This window comes from Nestor notabilis, unplaced genomic scaffold (genome assembly GCF_000696875.1).
Source record: "Nestor notabilis isolate BGI_N333 unplaced genomic scaffold, ASM69687v1 scaffold36760, whole genome shotgun sequence".
Taxonomy (NCBI): Eukaryota; Metazoa; Chordata; class Aves; order Psittaciformes; family Psittacidae; genus Nestor; species Nestor notabilis.
Window position 1 is genome coordinate 1 of NW_009912183.1, and position 27,350 is coordinate 27,350.

General features: G+C 43.8%; 3 protein-coding genes across 3 annotated transcripts; all 3 read right to left on the reverse strand.

Annotated features, from left to right (window-relative positions):
- Positions 1-4,732: 4,732 nt before the first annotated feature.
- LOC104401161 (serine protease inhibitor Kazal-type 6-like) lies at positions 4,733-8,683 on the reverse strand. Its single transcript, XM_010018078.1, has 4 exons — positions 8,626-8,683; positions 6,515-6,540; positions 5,554-5,666; positions 4,733-4,778 (listed from the first exon to the last, which is right to left on the reverse strand). Exons 1-4 carry the CDS (start codon positions 8,681-8,683, stop codon positions 4,733-4,735), a joined length of 243 nt encoding a protein of 80 aa, XP_010016380.1.
- Positions 8,684-12,086: 3,403 nt separating this feature from the next.
- On the reverse strand, positions 12,087-15,110 carry LOC104408470 (double-headed protease inhibitor, submandibular gland-like). The gene is made up of 6 exons (XM_010018090.1): positions 14,998-15,110; positions 14,694-14,739; positions 13,658-13,785; positions 13,472-13,517; positions 12,608-12,729; positions 12,087-12,132 (listed from the first exon to the last, which is right to left on the reverse strand). The coding sequence occupies exons 1-6, from the start codon at positions 15,108-15,110 to the stop codon at positions 12,087-12,089; spliced, it is 501 nt and encodes a 166-aa protein (XP_010016392.1).
- Positions 15,111-21,726: 6,616 nt separating this feature from the next.
- Positions 21,727-23,697, reverse strand: LOC104401166 (ovomucoid-like). Its single transcript, XM_010018103.1, has 4 exons — positions 23,643-23,697; positions 22,792-22,808; positions 22,238-22,353; positions 21,727-21,772 (listed from the first exon to the last, which is right to left on the reverse strand). Exons 1-4 carry the CDS (start codon positions 23,695-23,697, stop codon positions 21,727-21,729), a joined length of 234 nt encoding a protein of 77 aa, XP_010016405.1.
- Between the last annotated feature and the right edge of the window lie 3,653 nt (positions 23,698-27,350).

The window sequence follows — 27,350 nt, forward strand, 5'->3', positions numbered from 1 at the left end:
CCGGAGCGGCCGCAAGAGGGAGCCCGGCGCACGGGAACCGGCCGCAGTCCCGGGCGGTGCACCCACCCCGGGGATGACGTGACCTCGCGCGGCCCCGCCCAGCGCCTGCATCATCATCGGGCAAGGCTGGAGCGTCCGCCTGCCGCTGTAACTGTGGATAAGGGTTAAGGGTACCTTTAGGAGCAGGGGATGACAGGAGGACGTGGTCACAGGGCAGGGCCCGGGCAGCTGATGGGTTTATCATAGGTGACTCCACAAAACCACCCTCCCAAAAGCACGGCATTCTTTGGGAAGAAGGCCAGAAGTGTCACAGCCAGCCCTTGCCACCATAACAACACTCCTATTCACTCCCAGTTCATTGAGCAATTATAGCTCAGAAAGGTGAACGCTGTATTGCACAGCACCACTGCTCCCCACAACCCTTGCTCCACAAGCTGGGTACTAGGTCCAACCCTGCCACAAGCACTGCAGCCATTGCTTGGCACCAGCCTCAGGCTGGTCAGAGCATCCCTCCAGGTCCAGCAAAAGATCAGGTTTAACCTTATCTTTTAAGTTTCAATTGAGGCTCTTCCAAAGCCCTGCTCCCTCCAGAGAACCAACAACCTGACCTTATCAAAGCTCTCGTCCCTCATGTCCCATGGATAGCAAACCCATCACGGAGCTTTGAAACAAACAGCTCCTTCTGTGGCACCTATCTTTCTATAGGGGCATATCTTACGCTGCTCCTCATTTTTGGTTTATGTATTGTGATAAGCCTTCTCTTTCACATGCTTTTATAAGCCTTCCACAGCATTTTTAGAGCAGGCTTACAGGACACCATCATCAGCCACAATTAACACAGCTACTCCTACGAGGAGTTCCTAAAACACACTGCTAACTTCAACAGGGGGCACAGGAAGGGGGAACCTCCAAAACCAAACCCAAAACAGTCCACACACACAAAAACCAACCAACCAAAGCAAAAAACCCACACCAAACCTCTCACAGAACAAAGCAAAGCCCTCACCTTCTATTTGCTCTGGAGTCAGTCAAACTAGCCACATAACTAACTGCTTCCCCTGTGCTCCTATTTAAGCTCTTCAGCAGTGATGGGGTGTGGGGGTTTGTTGGCTGATTTTCAGCACCTGAGAGCCATTTCACCCCACAACAGGCTCAGCTGCAATCTAATCCTTAAAGGACCCAATACACGCTGACATCCTCCTGCTGCTCCCTGAAACTGTCACAATCTACGTCTTTCCAGTCCCCTGCAATACTCCTGTAGCTCTCCCACCTACTTTCTGAGCAGTCCTTTTACATGTCCCCGTAGCTCAGCCTTCCCCTCTGTACTCACTTTTGGGCCCCACCCCAGTACGAGAAATGCAATTAAAAACTAGACTAAGTTCAGTGAAGAGCCACCAAGGAAGTTGGGGACTGGAGCACTGCAAGAAGAAGCAGAGGGAAGTGGGCTTGTTCAGCCTGGTGAGAAGGTGGTTTCAGGAGGACATAAGAGCAGCCTGCCAGTTAACAAGCAGGTTGGAGAGCAGTCAGAGACAGATTCCTCACAGTGGAGATGAGAGACAGTGGAAAGAACAGAGGCTGAAACCAGATACAAGGAAAAATTTCTTTACCATGATGACAGTGAAACCCTGGGACAGGAAGCCCAAAGAGATGGTTTGTGCCCCACCCTGGGAGGTTTTCAATGTTATACTGGATAAAGCCCTGAGCAACCTGATAGGACCTCAGAACTGACCCTGCGTGAGCAGGAGGTTGGACCAAAGTGCCTTCCAACCTGTTCCATCCTCCCTTCTTTTTGGGAAAAGGGGGTGAAGTGAAATGATAACCAAGTCCAGAGCTTCCTCCTTGGCAGGACTGTGGGACCCCTGCAGTCAGCACCACCACCCTGGGATCATCCCATGGCAGCTAGAAAAGCCTTGTCAAACACTGTGAATGTCAAGGGAAAAAAGTAGGACAAAGGACTCAACCGAGTTGTGACAATGACACGTGCCTGTGCTGGGAGAGGAGGAGGAAGTGGTGGAGCACGCAAGTTAAATGGGCCAAGAGCTTGGACACAGTAATCTATCATCTGCATCACCAGCAGAGCGAAGCTGTGAGGTGGAAATACATCCTTCCCCTCTGCCATGTGCATAGCCCAGGCACGGGAGGGTGCTCAGCTGTGAGCAATGGCTTCTTTCAGTAGGAGCAACCATGCACAAATTGAATTCTTCCATTATTTTAACTGCCAAGAAGGACTGAGTGAGCCGCAGGGAGTGCAGGACCCTCTTGCTGCTGCAAGGGGCAGTGGCTGAGATACTGGGGCAGCTCGCAGCCCAGCCTCTGCCCCTTCCTCCCCAGGCAAAGAACAAGCTGTGCAGATCCTCATGTTATCATGTTATCTGTCTTTCACTTACCTTTCAAAGCTGTCAAAAACCCTCAACAAAACCCAACACAATTTAAAAGGAGGAGGAAGGAAATCTCTTGTCCTCTCCTGGGGAGGAAGTATGGGAAGTTTTCCTAACTGGGGGAATTAATTTCCTCAAAGGACATTACTCCCATTCTCCACTTACTTGGCGCAGATGCAGGAGGTAGTAGTTGGGTCTGTAGAGGTACAGAGGTGTTTTCATTTGCTATTTGTTCTGAAAAGCAAAATACAGGATGGTTGTCAAGAAGCGAACTCCTGGAGTTTGTGTTCTTTTGTGATATGTCCTTGTTATCTCAGCCTTCTCCAGATTAAAAAGGATTAGATACAGGAATATGCTGTGAGTCACTGGGGGTCATCTCAGGCATAAAGATGTTCCATACCCCCTCACTAATTAAAGTGTCACTTTCCATCTTAAAAATGGGGTGGGTTTGCTCCTGTACACTGAATATGGTGCTGATCCAGAGCTATGCAACATAGTAGGATCACCTAAGGATAACTCAGGAAGGAGAGGACATACAGAGGTCATCCTTGTCCAAGCAGGAAGAGGAAGGCCCTCCCACTTTCCCAACATGTCCTTCCTGACCACTTGGCCTTGTGCAGGAGATGCTGCTTGCTCCCCTAAATCTTGCCCCTGTTCTGGATGTCTTGCTGTTGAGTTTACCACTGTAACATCTGAATGTGAAACCAGACAAGTGTACTTCCCCTGGCTGTACCAACTGGGACACAGAGAGGGTAAGTCTGCTTCCAAAAAGAGGTGGAAGATCTTGCAAGAATCCAGTAGGCTGGGTTGGGAAAAACATTAGGATCAAAGACAGCTGGTCCAAAAGAAGCTCCAAACCAGCCAACATGGAATCTTGCCTGCGTGGTTCAACGTCTGCTGCCTGCATGCTGCCTGTAAAGTTACCAAATGACAAAGGATTTGCCAGAACTAGCATCACAAATGTGAATTATCAGAAGACAAGCCAGCATTAGGTGTGCTGAGAGCATTGCTAAGACCTCTCTTTTTAGGCATTGCACACCAATTGAGTTCAAAGCCTGGATTGTGGCATGATAGGCAAACACTCCAGCTCTGTCCAAACAAGGTCCAGAGGTTTAGATGCTCAGCATTTAGGTGCTTGCAAAACATGTTGACCCCTGAGGCTGATGATAAAATCCAAGCTCCCTTTGAAAGTTAAGTGTTTAACATGAAGGAGCTGGTGTCCCATTGATCTGCTGCCAATGTTTTAACAAGGGGATGCCACAACTATTTCCCTGTGTGAATTTTGCACAGTGAATGGGGAGAGACTATAGAATTCATTTTCTCATGTTTGCACAAAGGAGGAATTTCCAGACAGCATCAAGAAGAGAGAGGGCAGGAGTGTAAAAAGTAAAGAAAGGAATAAAGTCTGTGTGCACTAAAAACCGTAAATAAATACAGATACTTATGCCTGCAAAATCAAGGTCTGTGTATGATACAGGGGGATTTTATCCTAGAAGTGGGGAGAGGAAGCCCACGGATCTTCTTCAAGAAAAATGTTTGGGTTTTTTTAATTACTGACACTTTATGCAATCTAGTGCTCTTCTAAATACAGTTTTATTAGCATGAGAAGCCAATGGCTGCAGGAAATTAATGCTGGGGAGTTCAGTTTCCAAGACAAAGCATTCTCTTAGAAGGAAGAAGAAAGAGACCGATTTGGAAAGAAGAGCCTTGCAGCTTCTGCCTAAAACCAGCCTCCACCTGCCATCTTCTTGTTGCAGGCTTAAATGGAGCAATATTCCCTAGTCTCAGGCTGCTTGTCTCTGGTTTCCAAAGGAGATGAGGCATATGCAGTCACGCTGTTTACCAGCTCTCCTGTCACCCTCCCACAATAACCTCTGAGAGAGGAAAGAACATGTCTATGGAGGCTGGGTAAAGAAGAAAGGCGTCCGCTGTCACCCACCTGCTGGGATGGGGAGAGTTGGGCAGGAACCCATGAGGTGATTGCACTGCTTGGCTGCCCAGCAAGCATGTGCCAATTTGCCAGGCAGGATGGGACAGAAGAACTTCTGGGGACAGGAGGACACTGCCCAGGGGAGCCGTGGGAATCGCCTCTCCAGCACAGGGAGCGCCTTGCTTCCTGGGAGGAGGGTGATGTAATAACATGGTATAGCAAAGCCACGCATTAGGCTCCAGCATGGCTCTTTCAAAGTGCTTTTCTGGGAATTGCAGAAAAAGGAATCCAGCCAAAGAATCGTGCTGAGTTTTATTTTATTGAGCAGAGATGGTGGAGATGAGGGCAAGCTGCTCCCCTGCCCATGAACAGGCATCTGTTGCTGATGAGGGGTCAACTTTTGCTGCTGGGTGACAGTGAGGACTCAGCATTTCCCCAGGTGCTTCAATCTTATTTTCCCTCCACTTCTCCTGTAAAAGGAGTAAAACAGTCTTAGACAAAGCAGTGAATGATAGACGCAGCAGCGTGGGACAAGGAGCAAATCCCTCCGAACCAGACCATTTGCCTGACTCATGCTAGTGTACCCTAGTGCCTCACAGGGAACATCAAGCCATTTTCTCGTCTCCTTACTCCTCTCAGATTTCCCTTAGGATAAGGCAGCCTTGAGTGTGCACCAAAAGTTAAGGACTCCTAAGGAAAACTCAATACTTTTCAAGCACATTCAATCCAAGCATGTTGGCTCCAATTGCATCTTCTTTGAAAGGTGACAGAGCTCAGGAAAAGGACAAACTCAGATTCCTCCTCTGAGATTGTGCGTCTTGTTCCACAAAGTCCATTCAGACTTCTCCAGAATAATTTGGCACAGCTCAGCTCCCGCATTCCTCCCAACACTTCTCAGTATCCAGAAGTGTGGGCAGTGAGAGTTGCAGCCTGTGGCATACAGTGGGAAATGTGCATCAAATTAGTGTGTACAGAAGGTACAGGCAGGATGCAATTGCCTCCCAGGCCCCGTGCTGCCTCTCAGCATGGCAACCAGCAGCGTGCAAAGCATAGAAATGAATTTAAATTAACTTGCATTCACACAGCTTCGTTCCAAGGAGGAAATATTCCACTTGGCATGATTCAGGGGCTGGTCTCTACAAGAGGAACAGCCTGGATGCAGGGCATCCCCTCCATGAAGAATACCACTACACACGTGGAAGGAGCCAATTCTCTGTTATTTCGATCCCCTCTACTTTCACTTACAGCACTGCCTTGCAGAAGGCACACTTGTTTCCGTACGTGATACCATCCGTGCCACAGTGAGGGTTGGACTCCCTTGTGCAGTACACGCTTCTGTTTACAAACTCTCTACAAATCTGCAAAAGGAAAATAAAAAAACACCCTTTCAGGACTCACATAGTCTTCCTTTCACTTTCCAAATTGGATAAAGGTCACTTATGCAATGCCTTTTCTGCCAAAAGGTCTAAAGTGTCAGTGATGACACTGCCTATTTACTGAAGGAAAAAGCCCTGTCAGAAATGAGCAGAAGCAGTGTTTCAGGGGAACTTTTGGCCCATGTTTGAGGAGGGAAACGGTAGCCACCTGGGAGAAGTCTTGATCTCCTGAAGACAGGAGTGGATTAGCCTAGGCATGTAGGAGAAGAGTCAGCACGGATGCTTTTAGGGGTATTTGGTGCCAAGTTAGCTCACTGCTGCATGGCTTCATGTACCTTGCGAAACCGTGCACTCAGCGTGGTGCTTGCTGAGCTTTCTGCCTTCCCAGCAGAAGGAGGAGAAAACCATACCCTATGTGGTGTATCAAAATCAAAATGGTGTACACAAAATGTACAGGTACTTTGTTTCTGGACCCTGTTTGGAGGGGTAAAACACTCTCAATAGCCCATTTGTTTCATGAGAAGATTGGACAGTCGAGCAAGGCAGACAAAAGCAGTGCTGTGTATAAACACTGCGCTGTGCAAGCACCCTAGAACTAGTCATGGGAAGCGTTTGCTAAACCAACCATCTATTTCCTTCATCTACTTGCTGATGTGGCCACACATAACATCCCTGGTACCATGGTGAGCTCCCCAAACTCTTAGAACTTCTTGGAAGGACCCACCTGCTCCCAGCAGACATTAAAAACTGTTTACCATGGCCCAAGATCTGGGTTACAAACCCATTCCTCTGACAATGCAGATTCAGTAAGCAGAAAGAGCTGCACTAACCTCTTCAATGTCTTGACCTGCAACACCTGAAATAAGAAAAAAAGAAAAAAACAAACAGAGATTTTCCATTTCAGCATTATTTTCTGATGGAGGCTGAACTAAAGTCACAAACCCTTTATGCAAACAGTGAAACACACACCAGTTTTTTCCTACTCTGTCATTCTGTTCGGCAGAGGAGGGGGCAGGAAATGCATTATCTGAATTGCTTTTCAGTATTTTGCTTTTTTGAAAAATGTTACTAAAATACCATGTAATCAGTCATTCAGCTGCTAACTGCACCTCAAACACATAACCCAATCTCCTGGAAGGCAGCCACTCCTGGGAAAGAGAGCTGCCATATCGGATCTGGAGCCACACTCAACAGAGATTTTAAAGCTATATTGACTTTTAAGGCTTTTAAGGTCCCACACCTCTGAACAATGAAAATAGCTGGCACTGCTAATGAGAAGGTATTGTGCAGTAGGAGACCCCCCCCTGCTCAGCTTTACAGCTATCCTTAGCACAGCACAGCCCAGGGACTCTCCTAGAACAAGTTCATCCTGGGCGAGATACAAAGAGGTGTCATGGGGTGATACAGAGCAGAACAAAGACTGCTGGTCAGTAAGAGTGCAAAAATACCCACTGTAAGGCTCTGGGCTTGAAGCTAATCAGTCTATTCTCTGTATATTTCTGCACTGCAAAGACTGCAGTCAGACGCATAGGTTGAGTCCTAGTTGTGGGACTGGGCAACCCTGTGATGTCTCTAATGGGGAGCCTGACACTCAAGAGTGGATTGAATGCAGATTTGCAGAATCTGGGTCACAACACCGAGGGACAAATATCCAGCATCTCTCACAGGAACAGAAGTTCAGCTATGGGGGTCACTGCCCAATGTGATGTTGCTCTGGGCAGGAGGTGGGACAACCTTGTCCTACACTTGGGCCCCCACATGCTGGAAATCCCAGCCAACCCAGTCAGCTAGAACATCATCATCCATCAACCCGCCTGACTTCTGCTGGCTGTATTGCTCTTTGATGTTTTATCCCTGGTGCTGGTGTATTTATCATGTCCCCAGGTTAGGCTGGGCTGGCTTAGTTGTAAAGTCACTGTTATGGCTATCTGCATATTATTTACAAAATAGCTCATTAGATAGTTATTGTAAATATTACATGTGGCTACAGAAGACTTTGTGATGATGTCTCTTGACATCTGTTTATTTTATAGGAGATCACAGAGTTTGCTGCAATTCTGCCTGGCCTCAGAAGGAAGCTTCAGCACTCTTGACAGAACCCAGACCCAATTAAAACTCAATTAGAGACAGATGAATATTTCATAATGAATAATGTGTACAAAGTAATTCACCTCTTTTCTCCATGCACAGCTTGCCATTTTCTCAAGTGAATTCTTTATTCAAATTATTCACAGAAAAACAAGTAGGAATAATTCTTGTTCTGCACATTCTTCAGTAACTGTCGCTACAAACCTTGCAGAGCTGGATCAGCTGGACATAAGCAATTGATAACACTGTCGTGACCTATATGTTCAAGAATCATCACTCAGCTTTCCCAGATCATCAGAGAGATGTGTAAATCTCCAGATAAATAAATGCTGGCTCCTTTTAATTTGCCCTCTTTGCTCTGACTCCTTGAGGACATTTGAATTTAATTTTCAAGCTTTTCTTTGCCACATAAATGAAAGCTGAGACTTTCATCTAATTACGTTTCCACATCTCCAAGGAAAACACCAGTACCAAGATGCTTAGGATCAAAACAAGAGCTGATGACCCTGAGGTGAGTGAGTTTCTTCTCTAACTGGTTCAGCAAAACTCCCCAGTGAACATTTGCACCAAAAAAACCTCATCATTAAGCTCTGCTTCAGTACATTTGTTGAAAGAGCAGCTTAAAATTTGCTCGCTCTGTCTCCCAGTGACACCTCCACTGTGTTATTCACTGCGGAGGCACATGAGGAGCGGAAATATGTCATACAAGTGAGCAAGTCCCACAGATATTTTCTCCTTGCTCAGCTTTATCTTCAAGCCTGTCATCCAGTGATCAAGGCTCTCTCCAGCTTGCTATTATCAGAAAGGCTTGGGGTTTGTTTTTCTTTTCTAGGCTGGGGAAAACATCACTTACCTGAGAAGAAAGAAAGCAGCAGCAGGCTGAGAAGCACTAAGGCACCTGTTGCCTTCATGCTGCAGGTAGCTCTTTAGTCCGAGCCAAGCGATGTGTGCTGGAGGTGTCGTCTAAGCACTGGAGGCCACAGTGCACACACAGACCTGCCTTTCTGTGTATTTATGTGCCCATCCGTAGCTGTCCTCATTCTCCACCTTAATTGTGAGAACTTCTCCACTTCATTTCTAAAGCCATTATTGGTCCTGGCCTTGTTTATGGTGCTTTAGGAATGTTGCCCTGTCCACATCAAACCTAGAAAGGGATAATTACATGAGTGATAGATGGGCTTGTAATATCTCTTTTTTTTTTTTTCTTTTCTAAATAGTCACAGGATTCTCACAAGGGTGAATTTTCAAAGCAGTGATTCATCGAGGAAGCTGGTAATTTTCATTCTCTGGGCCCTCACTGAATGCCAGCTCCGAGGCTTTGAGTGCGGCGTGATGACACTCACTAGACGTTACGAAATAAATCACACCATGAGAATGTGTTGTCTGTGAAACCAATTATACGTTGTTCCCTGGCTATTTTTGAGGATGGTTCTAAATTCGTTGGGTTGGGGTGGAGAAGCACTCCAGTGTGACATGCTCTCATAGCTGTGTGCACAGTCCCAGATAGGACTGCTGACTCTCCCCCCTGAACTATTTAAACTCTAGCTGTCAGTATTTTCCAGCTTTTCACATTCACAAACATATGTTAGGGCTCCACTTGCACAGCAAGTGGCAGTGCAGGGAATTTGATGGGGAACTGGGAGACCAGAGATCTATTTCCAGCTGAGTCTGTGCAAGGATTTGTGTTCAGCTGCACTATTTGCAAAATATCTGTCCAGATAAGAATAAGCTTAAAATGCTAGTATATTTACCTAAGGAGACAAGGCTTAGGAGAGCAGTGCATATAGATACATCTGGTTATTAGTTCCCCCAGTGAATATTTTATCTGCAACTAGCTCCAACCAAATTTGACATAGGAGTGAAAAGAATTAAAAAACACATTTTAAGACATTTTTCTAGCAACAGAGGAAAGATGCTAGTAACATTCTCAGCCAGCAAGGGAGAGAGTTTCTGCATGAGAGCAATGTTATGAATGTCTACACCTGGGGAAGCATTACACTTTGCAGCTTGCTAGACATCTTAAAACCCACACAGCAGAGAAACCGTGACTGACAGGTGAATTCTCAGATGTCTATTAAGGGTGAGCTCACGACCCAGCCTCTCATATAATTTAGTTATCAAGGCAGTCAGCCGCAGCGCCGTTCAAAACCACGCTCAGTTCTGCCGCTCACAGCACTACTTGTTTGCCTTTTCTCGTTTCATACGTCACTGCTCACGACCACAGCCTTAATGCCTCAGTCCTTTATCTACCCAAACGTTTCAGTTGCTGCAGTGTAACTGAGTGGCTAAAGCCTCAGCATACGTAGCACAGGGACCAATCCCTTCCAGGCCGAGGAAAGGAAGAGACTAAATTACCAACCAGGTGATTATTGTTATTACCCCTTTCCACTTCTTTATAGCATTGGAAACAGATTACTTGCTGGCATGGGTGAGGGCATCTTTCTGTTCCTCTGACTCCTGTGAAAATCAGGGATGGAAGAAGGACATATGTACCTTGTTTTGCAGACCAAAGGGTGTAGTCTTGCTGGTGTCAAGCCAAGTACTTACTGTGCTGTGCAAGTATTATGTGATACAACCTTTCCATCTTCCAAAGAGTTCTTGTTTAGAGGCTCTCGAAGCATCCGGGTTACAGCCATATACCCATACTTGCCATTTGCCCTGCCTGTCCAGTAGATGAGCAGCTCTTCTTTGGGCTTTTCCAAAGTCTTCTGAGCTCCTAAGCCAGTATCTGGCTTCCTCAGGCAGAAACTACCACTGCAAAGGATGTTCACCATAGGATTTTGCTATTGAAGACAACATCTTGCTACAGCCAGAACTCCACTAGTTTGTGGCCACTTTATAAACCTTATGGCCAACAAGAAATTGACGAGAGATGTCCCAACATCCCTTTTTCACATCCATTAGATATTTACACTGTTTCTTAACTATTTTTCACACACACACCAGGTAATCAGTGAGAACTCTCATGACTCTCCAGCTTAACTTTTCTTAAGACCAGGCACAGACATGCGATTTGTATAGCCTGTGCTAACAGAAAAAAAACTGAAAATGAGAAGTTCCACCCCTCTTCCTAGGACAGAACACTGTTCTGTGCTAGCACTAGGGGAAGGACCTACAGAATTCCCAGTCAGGAAATTATCTGCTTCAAGAAAAAAGAGCTAAAGAAAAGGCTTAGAAATCACAGATTTTGCCCTAAACATCAGCCTTAGCAGCAGATATTCTTGCTACATATCAAGAGAATGGGAGGTGGGGAAAGGGAGTGTGTGAGCCATGGCTCTTGAGACTTTTTGCCTGTGATGTTTGCCTATTAACAGCTTGAGTCACTCAAAAAGATGGCACATCATCATGAACATTCATATATATCATTGGTCTTCCAGTGCACCCTTTAGGCTCCCACAGAGATATTATCTTCGTACCTCTTTTCCCAAGATACAAAGCACTTTGGGACTACCAGCACATCTTCTGGCCCTTCTTTCCACAGGTTAGAAAATCCAAGACTCTTTTCCTGAAAGATCTTTTATCCTATCTCTACCTCAGATACCCCCAGCACAACTTTTCAAATCTCTTCCCCAAGAAGCCTGAGCCCAGTCTAATTTCTCCTTGGGTTCTCATTAGGCTCATTACAGCCTTGCCCAGCTTGCTGCAATTTTGTGCTGATCAACACACTCTCAATGGACACACCCTTCAAGGAAGCAGCAGTTCCTAATTTTCTTCCCTATGAGATAGCCTCCTCCCTTTGCCATAAGCCTCCTTTCTATAACACACTGCCAGATCTGTCCCTTGCCTAGGTCTGACAGATAGGGCTGACTACTGTCACCTTTCCCCTTCACATTTTCCCAGGGCCGTCCCCCTGTGCCAGGGACCCTAAAAGGACCAGTTCCTCCAAGACTCAGTGCTGATACTACGACAAATCTATCTACACTCTATAAGACACGGAAATTGGGAAAGTGGCAGTATTTTATAGCAGCTTGGTTTCTCTTCTGATGGTTTGGTATGGAGTGACGTACTCTTATGAGGGCTTGGGCTGGTGTATGATGGGTGTTACGCTTTGCTCTTTATTGTGGTTTATTTCATAACTTCTCCTGACTGACAGATAAGTACCTAAAAGCCTGAAGACCATTACCCCTGCCCTGAAAAAACAAACAACAAACCACCAAACAAAAAAACAGTCCATGGCAAAGAGAGTAGTTGCGTTTAATTTATTGATCAATCAAAGCAGAAACCAATGAGCAACAGTTGAAGGAGCAGGGACGATCGTGTGTGTTCTCAGAATTTGTAAGGGAAAAATCAGGGTGAAGGGTACAGCTCCAGCACTCAGCATTCTCCACGGTGCTTGAGGAACAGACCTTCCCGACTCAATCTGAAGAGAAAGAGGGAGACCAGAATTACAGATGTGGATCTCGGTTTTATAGTCTAACTTTCCTCAAATAAGCCAATGCTCTCTGACTTATAAAGTACTTCACATAATGTTTCCTGATTCCCCAGGTTACATGCTTTCTCACATTAAAGACATTTGGGACAAAGCCCATAATTTCAGACATCTCTTACAGTCACAGTTTAAATCACTCTGTCAGGGAGGGACTCAGCAACGCTATGAGCCTGCAAACGGGGATCTGGATTTAATTGCAAGGGAAGTAGAAGACTCACTCGGGCTTTAGATCTGCAGTGCCCAGGGGGTGACAGAAGAGTAAGTGTCAGGAGAGGAAAGTGGAACAGGGATGGATTTACCAAGGGGCTAACGGGAGCTCTGGTCTTTCCACACCAGCTGCTGCTGCTGTGTATGTGTTCCAGCTCCTCTGGTTTCATGAGGTTTTTATGGTGAGCTCCATACTTACGAAACTGCATTGCAGAAATGGCACTTGTTTCCGTAAGTTGTGCCATCGGAGCCACAAAGTGGGCTATAGTCAGCAGAGCAGATGAGATTGTTGCCAGTCTGTTCACTGCAGTCAATCTCCTCCTGATAATAGAGCAACAACAGGTTTTAAAGCTTTTGTTCTCTGTCTTTTCCTATGAATGCTTTATGTTTATTTAATGTTTATGGTATGGCAAAGCATGAAAGCACTTTTCAGGTGCAGGGCTCTGTTGCTCTAGCAATTCTGCTAGCTCAGAGGCAGAGAACATGCTTGCTTGGAGCATCCTGAAGTGGGGAGAAGGCAGGGGTCAAAGAATCTATTAAATACTATTATGAATAGCACCATTCTATGAAATAGTGGAATAACCATGCTGATATTCCCAGGCTGGCCCTCTCACTGGCTGGCCTGGGTTAGCAGGGCTGCAGCTGTGGTTCGGCAGGCTTGCAGAAGCAAGTGTGCAGAAAGTGGATAGTCACAAGCCACGCTGCAGACAGCATTCCCACCCAAGGAATCACCACTACTAATAGTGCTGGTAGTATGCAGCCCTCCTGCTCTCCTGCAGAAAGAATGAGGCAGCACCTCTTGCTCATCCTGTTTCCCAGTAAATGTAGGTCTCAGCATCTGCTCACTGCTGTGTTCCCAGGTCAGAGGGACAGCTGCATATCTGAGCCATCAATTTGGCTCAAAGCCCTTAGACTTTGTCATACTTTAACTCTTTTCCTCAAACCCTTTTTCCAGACCAAATGCGCAAGGACAGTGTGGGTGTTCCTATTATTTAGTTATGATTCAGTGAGTTTATGTTGTAAAATGTACTGTAACAGCAGTGTGCGGATTTCTGAGCGTTACCTTGGCGCATTCTCCAAGATTGCTCAGGTCCATGTCTAGTCCATTCCTTTGGGAAGAAAGCAAGTTGAGAATGAATGAGCACACTGCAGCTGCTTCATGAGTCAAACTACCTCATTACACTCTAAATACCAACATGAGCACCTAGTGATCCAGAACCCCCTCCCATGACCCAGGCCCTCCACTTACACCACAGCATTGCAGAAGTGGCACTTGTTTCTGTAAGTAATCCCATTGGTGCCACAGATGGGCATGTACTCCATGGTGCAGGGGTTCATACGACCGATGAGTGGTCTCAGGTAGCCACTACAGTCAAACTGAAACAGTCACAGAACAACATTTTAATCTCTGCTCCCTTCTGTATTAGTAATGGGGCAAAGCACAAGAGACATCTTCCTCCCATTCCAGAGCTGCAAGGGGAGAGAAGGCCTGGCATGGTGGAGTTGAAGGGGCATAAACAGTTGAAATCCTGCACATGGGTACAGCAGAATCCTGGAGTATCTGCTTTTTTCCTGTCCTGAAGTGGGCTGCATCCCTATCATCTTGTGCATTTTCACAGTGAATGCCACCATGAAGGATCTTTGCCTAAAATGCCTTCTGCAGGAGCAACTTTTGCTGCAAAATGTCAATGCCACTTGAAAATGGAATTTATGCTCACCCCGGTGTTTCTGCAATTACTCAGAGTGTGCTGAAATGGAAGTCGTTGTATTACGTTAAATTGCACAGCCAGAGTGTTTCTTTACTTTCTCTCTCTAAACTAAAAATAGAGATAGCTCTGCACTTCACAGTAGCTCCGTATATAGATAAACAAAGTTTATGATAAATGTTTTGATAGAGTTGTTTTTTCTATTACAAAATTGCAATTTAATCAAAATCCAGACTTCCTCTGGGAATATCTTGGCTTCAACAAGCCTCTAAGTATAAGTCTGAAGAAAACTGGTTTGATAATGATGAAGTATTATTGAAAACAAAAGCTTCCATTCTGAAGTCTGGTTTTACAGAGAAGATAATGTTTTAAATCTCACTGAATTTAACTGTTCATACAAAACGTAAAAGGAATTCTTGTAAATCTGAAATTCTTATTTTTCATTCCCTTTCTGACAGTTTGAAATCATGTGGTTTTAATACAGAATTAATCCTGGGCAAGGTTTCTCTCTAACTCTTTGCCATCATTTCACCCACCACTGCTCAGCGCACCAGGAGAGGAGCTGATCTCAGACCGTACCTTAACACATCTTCCATCATGCTTCTTGTCAATGGCTTGGTTACGGCTAGAGGGAGAGAGAGAGAGAAGTAAAGGAAGAATTATTCTGTTCATACCATGCAGTCATCTCACTCACTAAGTCTCTCCATTCATAAAGCCCCAGTAATTAATCAGATTCAGGAGTTCTGACATGGAAGATCGCAGGCATTAAGACAGACTGAAACTTACAAAAAATCTAGTCCACCCCCTGATGAGTCACAATCCCAAAGGCTTTTGTCTTCTGCTTGAACTGGCATTGTAGGTAGTCAGGAGACCTTATACTCACAAGATTTCTCTGCAGAGGGAGCACTCATTGGGATAGGTCACATCATCAGTCCCGCAGGTGGGTTCGTAATCAGTAGGACAGTTAAACTGTGTTTCTCCAGAGAACTGGTACATGTCACAGGAGGCCTGTCAAAGAGGACTTGTGATGTCTCCAAATGGAGAGAAGGGTGTGCTTATGTGAATCATGTTTTCTCCACTTTGGGAGATTACTGTCAGTCTTTTTTTCTCCTCTATCCTTCTTCCATGGTGAAAAAGAAAGGGAATAAAATATAGCGTGTTTCTTACAGCATACAAAAGCACCTTTTTGCTATTAAGACTTAAAGTACTTTCTGCAAGAATTGCAGCCAAAAAAGATCATTCCCCAGGGAATCAAGGCAGGGAAGATATTTAGGCAGTTATTCAATAGCTGTATAGATTTTCTGCTGGCACTCTGTGCTGTGCTGACTCTCAGTCTACATTATTAATTGCTGTCTTTTTTGTCATCAACATGGTAAGTTATCTTTCTCTGACAAAGGTCGTTTCTTATTTTGGGGAAAAGAGGTGGCATAGTACTTAAGGGCACTTTTCTTCTTCCTTTCTGTCTCACTCTCCTTTTTTGTTATCTTTCAGCTTTCCCTGGGATACAGTAGAAGTTTGAATTATTCATCTAGACTTAGACATCAAGACTAAATGACAAAGAAAATCTACTACTCACCAGTCGTTCAGCAGTAACAATATCTACAATAAAAACAGAGATTATAAAATATAAAAATCGTACAATGTCCTTGACTAAAATTCCTTTGGACTCATCAGTTTCCCAGCAGAGTAACCAAATACACTTTCTCATTCCTGAGAAGTAATTGTTTGCCCAAGTTTTATCGATTCTAAATAAACAAGAACTTATAAACTAAGATTTAAAAAATCAATTATTTGTGAAACCAGAAGTTTTGACTCACTAAAGAAGAAATAGGACATAAACTTTTCTATTTTTGCAGCACTATTATCCCCACTAAGGCACATAAGCTTAAATCAGATGAATGCATCCTACCTATCTATAGTATTTATCGGCACAAGGATTAAGCTCATTAAAAGAGAGCCTGCATATTACTATAACATCACATCTCCAAAAGGGGGAACCCTCCTTTAGGATATATATATATAAAGGCAAAGGTTCAGGAGAACTAGAGATAGAAGCATAGCAAAACCAACTTACCGGAAAGGCAGCTGAGAAGCACAAGCCCAAGGAGGGCAACATTTCTTGTTGTCTTCATAGCAGAGACGGTTGTATCGTTTGTAACTTGCGAATCTCTTGCTGTTGAGTTCAGTAGATGATTCTCAGCCTTCTTTCTCTGCACTATATATATACATTTCCCTGGCCTTGTGAAGTCAGCCCAGAAAGTAATTATTTGCTCTGTAAACTAAGAAAAGTATATTGATTATTGAGTTGAGCTTTAAAGAATACTTGTTTGTTAGAGATGCCCAGAAGAATTAAACAAAAGCTACACCAAGCTTGTTAACAAAGGCGCCCTGCTGTACAATGAGTGATCTGTACTTTCCAAACAAGAGCACTGTCTCAGTAGTAGATGTTGTGAAATTACATATGGAAGAAAAAAACTCCATTTATTGAAAGTGTTCGAATTTATGCCCACCATAGATGGTATTTGGGTTCCAGGATATTTGAATGCAACAGGAGAGCTGGGGAAACAGCAGCAAGGGACACTCTAAGCTTTTAGAGACATAAATCTCAGTTTTGGCAGACATCAGCATACTTCAAAGATACTGAGGGCTCAGTGAATCTCTCCATACTCTCTGCTGTACTTTCCTGGTACATTGGATTTCTCACTAACAGGACAACATCACCTAAAACTTCAGAATTTTGTAAGACATTTCTATGTAGGAGCAAGAGTTACTCATCTGTTGGCTGTGGGCACAAATCTTATTAAGAAATCATGAGAAAAAGTAGCCTTAAATCTGGACTGGAGTAATGTTTCCCCTTAATGGCAAGTGGTATTCTGTGCAGCTAAAATGGGCTTCTTAATACCAAAGACATTCAAGAAAAATTTGCAACAGCTGCTAACAAGAGGTGAGTCTTTAGGCTTTCTCCTTCCCCCTCTATTACATGGCATTACATTTAGAGTGTCAGCTGAAAGTCATTATTATGGAAAATAGATGAAGAATAACGTGCTAGACACAGTTAAGTGGTTCAACTCTATCGCAAGCATATGGAAAAACAAATAAGGAATATTGCATAAAATAATACACTTTTGATTTAAGGTAGTCACGGAAGCAAATATGGGACAGAACATGTTTGTGCTTTAAAAGAAGCTTAAAGGCAGCCTGAGTTTTAAATAGAAAATAGAATTGGTTTTGTTATTATCCTAGGAGATATTCAAGACTTGGTGGGCAGATAAATCATAGAAATGTAACTGAAAGTGTAAGGGAACTGTAGTCACCAAATACAGCTTGCGGGATTTGGCCTGTTTATATCAATGAAATCATTTTCCTGAAAAATAAATGAATAATGTTATTTGGATCTCATTCACAAATACCACAAGTTGAAGGGTTCCTTTGAAAGTGGTTCCTGTTGTATTCTTAACATCCTGAGTAACTTGACTTTCAGATTCCTTGAACTGATTATGAGCATATTTGGAAGGGAAACAGTAATCACAGAAGGATTAACATTTATTATTCTCCAGGGGCAAAAATGACAAAGCCTGAAAACAAGGCTTCCTCAGAACTTGTACCAGCCGCTGGTGGAGATGGCATTTGCCAGCTCCGCAGTGGTTAGTGAGGCTACAGGAATGTAGTCTGTTCCCTCCTGAGCCATGCAACCCAAGCCTCTCCATATCCATCTCCACAGCTGAGACCCCCAGTTACCAGAAATTGTGCTACTTCACCAGTTTACCTCTCCTGCCAGGCTTGAAATCACTCTGGTCGCTCAGGAGCTGTGTATGGCAATGTAACTGCTAAGGGAGCAGCACTGTTCTCATGTTTGGCCGACACCTACCCTTTGATAGATCCACTGGGGAGATCCCCCTCAGATACCTGTGCTGCTTCTGAGGGTCTGGGTGGCCAGCCAGGACTGCTCCAAAAGCAGCTCTTTTCCTCCAGTAATCCCTGCCACTTCACAGGACAGGAGGGAGAAAAGAGAAGCAAGGAAAGAATCCTGCTATAGGGTCTATGAGGATGGATGGGAAATAACTGGCAGCAGGCAGGGCAGTGAAAGCTTCTGGGCTAGGTATGATGTGGTATTGCACAAGGAGCTCCGTTAATAAGAAACAGAGGCAATGGGACAGCAGTAATTGCGGAGAAGCAGATGGGTTGAAAACAGGTATTAGGAGCAGTCAAAAACAACTTGTCTCCATGCATTTGGAAGAGTGAGCTTTGGGAAATGTCAGACACATGTTGCTATTGGGAAGGGCAAACTGGTCCCACCTGGCAAAACCCCTCTGTGGTATTCGAGAGTATCTTGATGGTGGGCTCAGTAAAATGACTTCGGGCGTAGCATTATTTTAACATTTCTACAGATATGAGCTTCACAGAGAAGTTTAAATAAAACTCTTCCTCCTATTTCAAGTTCTTAGAGGGCAAATATTCAAGAAGGTTGTGGCCACACGAATGTGATAAACATTGGTAGTCATATGATGGATCCTCTTGTACTAAGATAATTTTTCAATAAGTCTGGAAAACCTACCCGGTTTCTATTCCAATGTTATTTCTTCCCTTAGCAGTAATATTTTCCTGGGAATCTTTTCCTCTGGTTTTGAGACTCCCAATCTCAAGTAAGTCCATAATCTACCAAGACCTAAAAAATTCTTTGTTTATCCCTGGTTTAGTTAAAAACTTGTCACAGGCTTCATGTGGCTACAAAGAGAAATTATACTTTTTTTTTTTTTTTTAAATAAAAAAGGTGGATGTGTGCATGCAAGACCACATGTTGTTATTCCAGAATTACCATTGCCCTTGTTCCTGTATCCTGCTGTCACACACCACACTGTAATCAAGAATAAAGTGGTTTTATGCTCCAGTCTACGCTACTGTAGGGACAAATGCAAAATGCGTTTCTTTGCCATTGACTCGCAATGTGGCACACTGCAAGAGCTCCAAAACAGGTTGCTGTTCCCAGACCTCTGCACAGGGGGGCAGAACTGGATCTTCTATGAGAACATGAATTCAATTTACAGCAAGCAAAGCCCCTGCTTTAAGCTGCACTCATCTAATATTTCTCGTTGTAGTTCAGCTATCTGATTGCTGCCTGCATATCGCCAATCTTTTAAGCACAGATGATATCACAGGCAAGGATGTCTGGAATAATTTGACTATCCGGGAGCTGCATACTAACAGCAAAAGACTGAGGATCTGGCCCTGCGCATCCCAAACCCTGAGCAAATCTCAGCTCTGCCTCACTGCAATAGCTCTGACACAGACAGCCCCCAGAAACGATGTCTCCGAGTAATTTTCTTTTAAAACATCATTTTATTTTTCTCTGCATCAAGAAAGAACATAGTAACAAACCGATTATCTTGAATGGAGCCTCAGAGAGAAACTGCATTAACAGAAAGGTCTAGACTGGCCTGAGGTATATTTTGGCCAGCAACAAGTAGAACAATACACTAAAACAGAAGCATTGATATAAAATAGAGCAGAACAAAATAACTACATGCAATGTGTTAATCAGGTTGTGAGGTAATTGAATGGCGTTTCCTAAATTCACAAACATCAGATAATGACATAAAGTGCCAAGGTACTGCTTAAAGAATTGTATCATAAAATACCTCGGCAGGCAGACAATGTTTCCTGCCTTGAATTTCCTGGAGGGAGAGTTAGATTAGTAATGGAGAAAGGATTTTGTGTTGTTGTGGCAGGATTTTATTGAGCAGCAACAAAAAAATTATTTCCAACGAGATGGCCATAAAAGAGGACTGTCTTCCTCTCCATGCTAAAGAGCTGACCCTCTGGGTCAGGGGGCTGGGAGTGCTGCTGGGGTCCTGTTCTGCCTGCTGTGCCCTTGGCTACTCCTGAGCAGTACTGTGTAACTCTGCATTTGAGTGGAGGATTTGTCCCCATTCATTTCTGCTCATAGTTTCCCCTCAATTGCCTGGTGGATTTTCCCACTTAGTGGACACGGCCCCTAGAAGATCCCCTCTCAGGACCACTGGGATCTTGAGTGCAGTCAGGAGATCTGCTTGTTTCCAAGATATCATGGCCTCTGGGGGCCATCCTCATCCTCTCTGCTGGTCTCCCAGAAAGAAAATAAGTGCTGGAGCTGGTGTTCTCTTACGTCCAACTCCTTCACTCAGATGAGGGGGGCAAGAAGGAACATGAAGCCACTGAGCCACACACCACTGGCACTACCTCCCAGAACCTCAATTTGCCTTGGTCTTAAGAAATGGCATCAAACAATGAAATTCCTTCCCATACACAGACCTCTCTCTCACAGGAGAGACATTCGAGCCCTGGGAAGGGACTTGGCACTAAATGGTTGCAGAGTCATGTCTTTTGCAAACAAATTGCCTCCCTTCAGAGATCTGCTCTCTCCAGTCTCTGGAAAGTGACACATTGTCACTTAAGATCATTAACTATTTGACTGGGAGAAGGCTGCCGTACAGCATCCCTCACTGCCAGCGCTTTGCTGTTAATGAATAATAAATTAACGCTATGACTCTGAGCCCTTCCTTTCATCAGACGAGGTTTCTGGAGGCCGAAAAATCTCAAAGGATCCTCTACAAACAAGGACAGTCGACGTAATTACCTACAAGCAGCAGCTAAGTGGTGGGTGAGGTGCAAAATGGGCTGCAATAGCAAGTGCTAGCAGTCCTCTGAACATCGGGTCTGTTAGGACTGACTGCCCACTAGTTTTCTGCAATCCCCCGCAGTGATGAACACTGCAAACACGAACGTGGGCAGCCAGGTATCTGCCTGCCCAGAAAAAACATCTTGTCCCATTGCTTTGGGAAGCTGAGCAGATTGCAAAAGAGCTTCTCTCACCTAAAGGTGGTTTTCCAATCCTGCTTGCAAGAGGAAGAGATGCAGCTGGGAAACTGCCTTTCTTCACCTCTCATGGGCATAAGATATTGGGGCTGACACTTGAAACTGAAACAGGGTTGAGCAGCTCCTGGTGACATCAAGACCTTCTGTGCCTCCATGGCTGTTGCAAAGCAGCCACAAAACACTCCCAACTGCAACAATCTTGGGGCTGTCTCTAACTACTTGTATGTTCAGGCTTGCTTGGGGCCTCTTTGTGCTGCCCAAGTCTCCCATACAGTAATGCAGGGGAGAGGCAGCAGGTATTTGACAGCAGTGGTTAGGGAAGCAGACAGTTCCTCTCACCCAGAGAGTGTCTGTCTGAGATGCCCTTAGTGGAATAAATCATTTGGACTATTGCACCAGGATGCATCTCCAGCCCTGGTTTTCTTTTGGAAAGCTGGATGACGGCAGATGCCCTCAAGATCTACCCACTGCCTTTGCGGTTTTGTTGATTTCTTTATAGATCTATCTCCCTGTAATTTTCACGTTAATATCCGCACCCCAGGATTGTTGCAGTGATGTAATCATGCAACATCTTAGGTAAAAACAGAATGAGACATATTATTAAAGCAAAACATAAATGCTGATGGCTTTTTTATTAAGCAGAGGTTTTCAGGATTCAACAGGAGCTTTCAAGGTTCAGGACAAGGCTTTAGGGGAGCATCTGCCATGGGGAACAGCGCCAGGGAGGATTCCTCTTTATGAGCTGAAGCCTGTCAGGAAATTAACACTTTCGAAGAGATCTCAAGCGAAGAGTCCGACGGCTTCTCCTGTGGAGAAAGAAATCAGTAACTCAGAGACAGAGTATCTGGGCTTTTAATATTTGCCTCTCCTTCTGGTGAAAGATATATCGTACAGGGGCTTAAACAAAATATGAAACTTCTGAATGCTATTCCAGCTATTTCCTTTTATTACTAACCTTCAAAGACAAGATACAGACTTAATTTAAAGGAAGAACAAATAGTCTGTAGGAAATAGACTTTGTTTGCTGAAAAAAAGCTCTTCAGCAAATTACTTGAGGGAAATGAAAAACTATACTAAATGGTTTATCTTTATATGTGAAAGAGGAATTCTGGCAAATTCTCCCAATAAAAACTGACCCTTGCTAGTAAGGGAATAGATAAACACAAAGTAAGAAAACTTCAGTTGTCCAACCAGTCTCCAAGACTGATTAGTTAGTTTAAGCTAAGTTAGTTTGCCATTTAGTTAGTGAAGAGATTTATTTTCATACTTACAGGAATGCATTGCAGAATAAGCATTTATTGCCATATGTTACACCATCAGACCCACAGTGCGGGACATATTCCATAGTGCAGACATCGCTAGGTACCACGTAGTTCCTACAGTAGCCCTGTAGATAGATGTAATCTATGTTCACAAAAAAGCTCTCAACAACAGATATGTATGAAAAGTGACATTAGGAGACCCCACACACACTCTGAGCTCCCCTTGGTACTGGCCAGAAGTAGATGCTGAGAAAAAGCCCAAGGACAGGGCAGGAGTACAGTGGTTCATTGCCTCCAGCAATGTAAAGTTTGCGTAACCATCGTAAATGCTGCTGCAGTATCTTAGACAATAACTTGGACACTAATTGAATACTGCACTACTTGTTGAAACTATCATCAGATGAAAATAGCAATTTCACCAAATAATATCTGTGACAAATATTGCTCAGACAGCTGGATGGCTCAGGATTTTCAAATTATTATCACAATGTGATTAGTAAGGATTTATACAGAAACTGCTTTAAGGAAAGACATGATGGAAAATAGAAAGATCCATCCCTTACCTGCAGTGCACCAATATCTGGAAGAAAAGAAATAAAGAAGAAAATATGATACAAATGCAATTCATGGGTTCTGTTAGAGTTAAAACCTGTGAATGAATGCCCTGAATATGCAACTTTCAACTCACTATTAGCAAATTACTTCTTAAACAGAAGGAATTTCAGGCAAAATTTAGTGGTATGTTATATGTTTGCAACATTGACTCTGTAGAATAATGGTTTTTAATGAGGGTTGCAGCCAAAATGGAAAAGGGTGTACAAAATGAAAGAAGAGAACAACATTTTTCATGATTCAAAGGATGGAGCAGGACACACTCAAAGCTAAGCAAGTTATTGAGGCAAACGGGGTCATAAAAATGGCAAGTATTGGAGGTAGCATCTTGTATGCATTGCCACAACAGTTCTTAAATACAAGGAGTATTTAGTGAGATGTAACTTCTATGAAGCTTTTACAACTGCTCAGGCTCTCAGACTGCATCTCAGTTCAGGATGACTACAAGAAACGTTCTCTCTCATTCAGTAAAATAATTTGTGTTTCTGCAACATTTCAGAGGTTAAATGCTGGATGTCTGAGTCTCTGGGTTATACCACGTACATGTCACTTCTTTCATTATGCATAAACTAGCGCTGAGAGTAGAGCTGTTCCCACAGTTGTTCTTACCCACTCAGTTCTGTTGCTAAAATATTACCCCATAAGTGATAGTCTTTGATGTCAAGTCTTTTCAACACTATCTTTCTAGGAGTAAATAAGTCCTTGTAGAATGAAGCTCTTTCCAGTCTGAGGATGTTTTTGTGGTTTTAAAAACAGCCAGCGCTTACTCAAAGGCAGAGCAGGAGGCAGTAAAGCTACTCACCTGGGATGCAGCAAAGGGCTAGAGCAAACAGCAGCAACACGCCTGCTGTCTTCATGGTGGCTGAAGCATCTGCGTGCAGCGGAGCCTGTGTTTTGCTCAGTAAACATCACCTTAATTCTGCCCTCAGGTGGTAACCACACTATATGTACTCATGTACGCACATGAGTCTGTGCGCATTTGGATTTGGCTCATCCACCCTTATTCTGAAGTAATATTCCTGTTCTTTTGTCAGGGTGGCAGTCTCAACAGAGGTAAGCCGTGCTGTAAGCCAGGAAGAATACTTCTTCATCAACAGGAGCCACAAGAAGTTTAGATATGTTTGATACACCCTCTGTGGTGTTATTTTAAGTGAAATACATGACAAGTTCCTTCTGAAGGACCATAGAAAATTCCTGTGGGCAGAAGAGCAACTGTACAAACCTAAGCAGCAGCTGCTGTCAGGTTTCCTCTGTGTGCACATATCAGCGCCTATTCATGTGCGGTGCTTTTTCATGAGCGAAACACTGAATGAACCTTTTCCAGAGTGAAAAGTCTCTACTTGTATTTTCACGCTTCATCCCTGTAAAGCATCATGAAGCGATAGTGAAACCAGGAAAGCAGTGAGCAGGGAAGGCAAGCAAGAGAGTCTCCCAGACACCAAAGGGACTGAATAAGAGATGAAGCAACTTTTACAGGCATATGCAAAGAATTTACAATTGTTATTTCCCCTAAAAGCCATTAGCAGTGTGGGTTAGGTTTGCCCTAATGAACTGATAGACCAATGCTGACAGAATGATGTGAGACCCTAGCCTGGATTCTAGAAGAGTTGAACCCAATCTGGAAATGGCTGCTTCATCCATCTGCCCATCTCGATATAAATCCTTCATTTTACCACCAAAGCATCGCTTTTTTGGATGACCTCATTCCATCAAGAAAAACAAGCGCCCTCCTCCCGTCAGCTCCCTTCAGCTCAGTGCATATGGGAGATACTACTTTTTAGAAGGGATATGCCCAATTTATTTATGTTTCTCTTTTGTGGGTCAAAACCCCACCAATTCAATATCCGAACAGATGACAAAAGCAAAATAAATTTCATGGACAATATGCCAATGACAGGTCACACTCTCAGAAAACAGAAGGATGTTTTTTCTTTGGATTGTGAAACACTGCTGAGATACTCCTTGGGCTGGCAAAGAGTGTTATGTTATCAAAGACTAGGAAAGGAGACAAGCAGGCAGGAGTAGGAACCATCCCTAGGATGGCATTTATCTTAAAACATTTGGAGGTTGTTAAAGGATGATTTGAAGATGATAAAAACCTAGAAATAAGTCATTTGTAGGACCCAGAGACATAGGCAGTGTCTGAAAAACCCAGGCTTTGCTAACAGACAGCCCTTGCAGAGTACTATGCTTCAGGTGAGGGCTGTGCTCAGGAGGCCAGGGATCAGCTCTTGGTGAAGATACCACCACAGACTGAGCAGGTTTTGCACAGGGAAGGTGCACCAAACATGCCTAAGGGTAGGTTAGCTGGTGTCATCACTTCAGAGCAGCATTTCAGCCCTTTACAATGTCAAACATCTGAAAGGGTCTGAACACTAATGTAGGCTGACTATCATTTATGTGAAAAGTCACACAGCTCTGAGGTTTGTGCGTGTATATTTAATTTTGTGCCTTTTATGAGAGGGAAGGGAGCAAAATGCTGTTTTTGTTATATCCCAGAGCTATCAGCACATAACCTATTCAGCCTGGCATCATCATTCAACAAACCAGAAGAAAATGTTTCATGAAACACATGAAACAAGGCAAAGAAATGTTGCTGATTTAGTTTATTGAGAAAGAAAATCAGGAGTGAGCTGAGTTCCCCAGAAGGCAAGATGAACTGAGGTGAGATTTTTAGTTGGGATTTGCCAGTGGAGCTCATGTGATGAATTCTCTCAGCACTGATACTCAGCATTTTCCAAAATGGCTTAAAGTGAGAGTCCCATTGCTGTCCCTGAAAGCGAGGAGAGGAAAAAATGGATTAGACAGAGTCCTGCCTGCTATAATCTGTCCTTTTCCTTAGCTCCTAGAGAAGGCAGATAGAATCCTGCCCCAAAGACAAAGAACTTACAGACTCATAGTCCCATTAACAGAGAGATGAGTGAGATGATTTAACCCATTCTTAAGACTGAAAGTATTTTTTTTTAAACTGTGATGAAACTTCAAATTTCATTTCTTTGCAACATGCAAGAAAAATTCCATAAAGATGAATGGTCTTCAAACAATTCACACTAACAAACCAGACACAGCTCTTTGTATCCTCTAATGGAAACAAAAATGAATAGTTGGCATGATGACTGGTATTCTCTCCTGCCCCGAATTCCTACTCAGCACTGGTCAGGAAACAAGAAAGTGGCAACTGTGCAAACTTGTGCTTTTAAAAGGCAACTGATAAAAGGAATGTGATCCATGTTTGTACATACACGACCGCATTGCAGAAGCTACACTTGTTGCTGTATGTTTTGTTGTCAGAGCCACAGAGAGGCAAGTACTCCAGTGTGCAAACAGGTTTAGGGTAGTCACTGCAGTCAACCTGGAAAAGAAAAGGTCTTCATATTAGAAGGAGATGAAGGAGTCACCAGAAGAAGGGCTTGAATCCTTCATTACAGCTGCAGTGCTAATGATAACAATCTCATTGAAAGTAATTAACTTCCTTGCACAATCTGATATAAACGGAGGTGTCAGTTTCTCCTATGCCAGAGGAATTTTATAATATAAAAATAAATCATAATTTCCTGTTTGAAGAGATGTGTATGATACTCTGGCCATAGCATTTCGAAGCAGCAGCAATTCACTCTGTCAACGTGCCTTGCTCGTAATCGCATTGTACTGTGTTCCAAACCTGGCCAGGAAATTAAATGGAAAAACCCTGCTGTCTGGAGAACTGTAAGTGCTGATGCCTGTGTAAGGGTCCAGTATCTCTCTTGTGGTCTTAAAACAGGAAGATCAGTGTTTAGCTAGATACTGTGAGAGTGGGATTTTGTTTCATGTGCAGCAGCTGCTACACTTGCTGAGGATTGCAGTGCAAAAAATGTGTATGGGTCCTGGAAGAGGCTGAGAAATTTCATAAGCTTATTGACTACAAAGAAATTGCAGCTAGCTGAGGTCCATCACCCGAAAAATAGGTGAAGGTTGGAAGAGTAGAAGCCCCATACATCATACATACTTTACTCTTACTCTCTCCTACACAATCCTTACAACCCCTGCTAAGAGTGGGCTCTGCATCAAGCCATCATGGGCATGATGGACCATTGGTCTGACCCCAAAAGAAGACCTTATGTTCTTCTCAGTTCTGCCTTAACGAATTATTTCTGTTAATCCTCTTTTACTCATCCCTTTCAGTGCAGTCACCCTCTTCCTTTTCTGACATTAGCATGGATACTGTGTATTATATGTGGAGAAAGCCAAATCTTCCCTGTGCTGAAGCACAGCAGCAGCTAAATCCCTGTGGGATGCTGCTGGTCTGAGGGCTGCTGCAGATAGTGCTTAACCTGACATCAGCAGGACTGAAACATGGTCGCTCATCAGAGTTCACTTACTGTAGTGTCTTCCTTCTTACATTCACCATCATATTTCTTGTCAACACTGGTTCCAGCCTCTCTGAGAAAGGAAGAGACCCATATTAGGAAGTTCTGTGAGCAACCTGCTCTGCTGAACGCCATGTCATAGAATCATAGAATAATTAGGGTTG

What these genes read in the sequence shown, in the direction of transcription:
- LOC104401166 (XM_010018103.1), bottom strand. Translation starts at nt 23,697, where the DNA reads ATGAAGACAGCAGGCGTGTTGCTGCTGTTTGCTCTAGCCCTTTGCTGC. An exon ending in TTATTCTGCAATGCATTCCT is followed by an intron (nt 21,773 to 22,237) that starts GTAAGTATGAAA and finishes CTTTCTCCACAG; the next exon opens with GAGAAGCCGTCGGACTCTTC.
- LOC104401161 (XM_010018078.1), bottom strand. Translation starts at nt 8,683, where the DNA reads ATGAAGGCAACAGGTGCCTTAGTGCTTCTCAGCCTGCTGCTGCTTTCT. An exon ending in CAGGTCAAGACATTGAAGAG is followed by an intron (nt 5,667 to 6,514) that starts GTTAGTGCAGCT and finishes TTCCTTTTGCAG; the next exon opens with ATTTGTAGAGAGTTTGTAAA. An exon ending in GCCTTCTGCAAGGCAGTGCT is followed by an intron (nt 4,779 to 5,553) that starts GTAAGTGAAAGT and finishes CTCCTTTTACAG; the next exon opens with GAGAAGTGGAGGGAAAATAA.
- LOC104408470 (XM_010018090.1), bottom strand. Translation starts at nt 15,110, where the DNA reads ATGTACCAGTTCTCTGGAGAAACACAGTTTAACTGTCCTACTGATTAC. An exon ending in ATCTTGGAGAATGCGCCAAG is followed by an intron (nt 12,730 to 13,471) that starts GTAACGCTCAGA and finishes CTCTATTATCAG; the next exon opens with GAGGAGATTGACTGCAGTGA. An exon ending in CATTTCTGCAATGCAGTTTC is followed by an intron (nt 12,133 to 12,607) that starts GTAAGTATGGAG and finishes CTTTCTCTTCAG; the next exon opens with ATTGAGTCGGGAAGGTCTGT.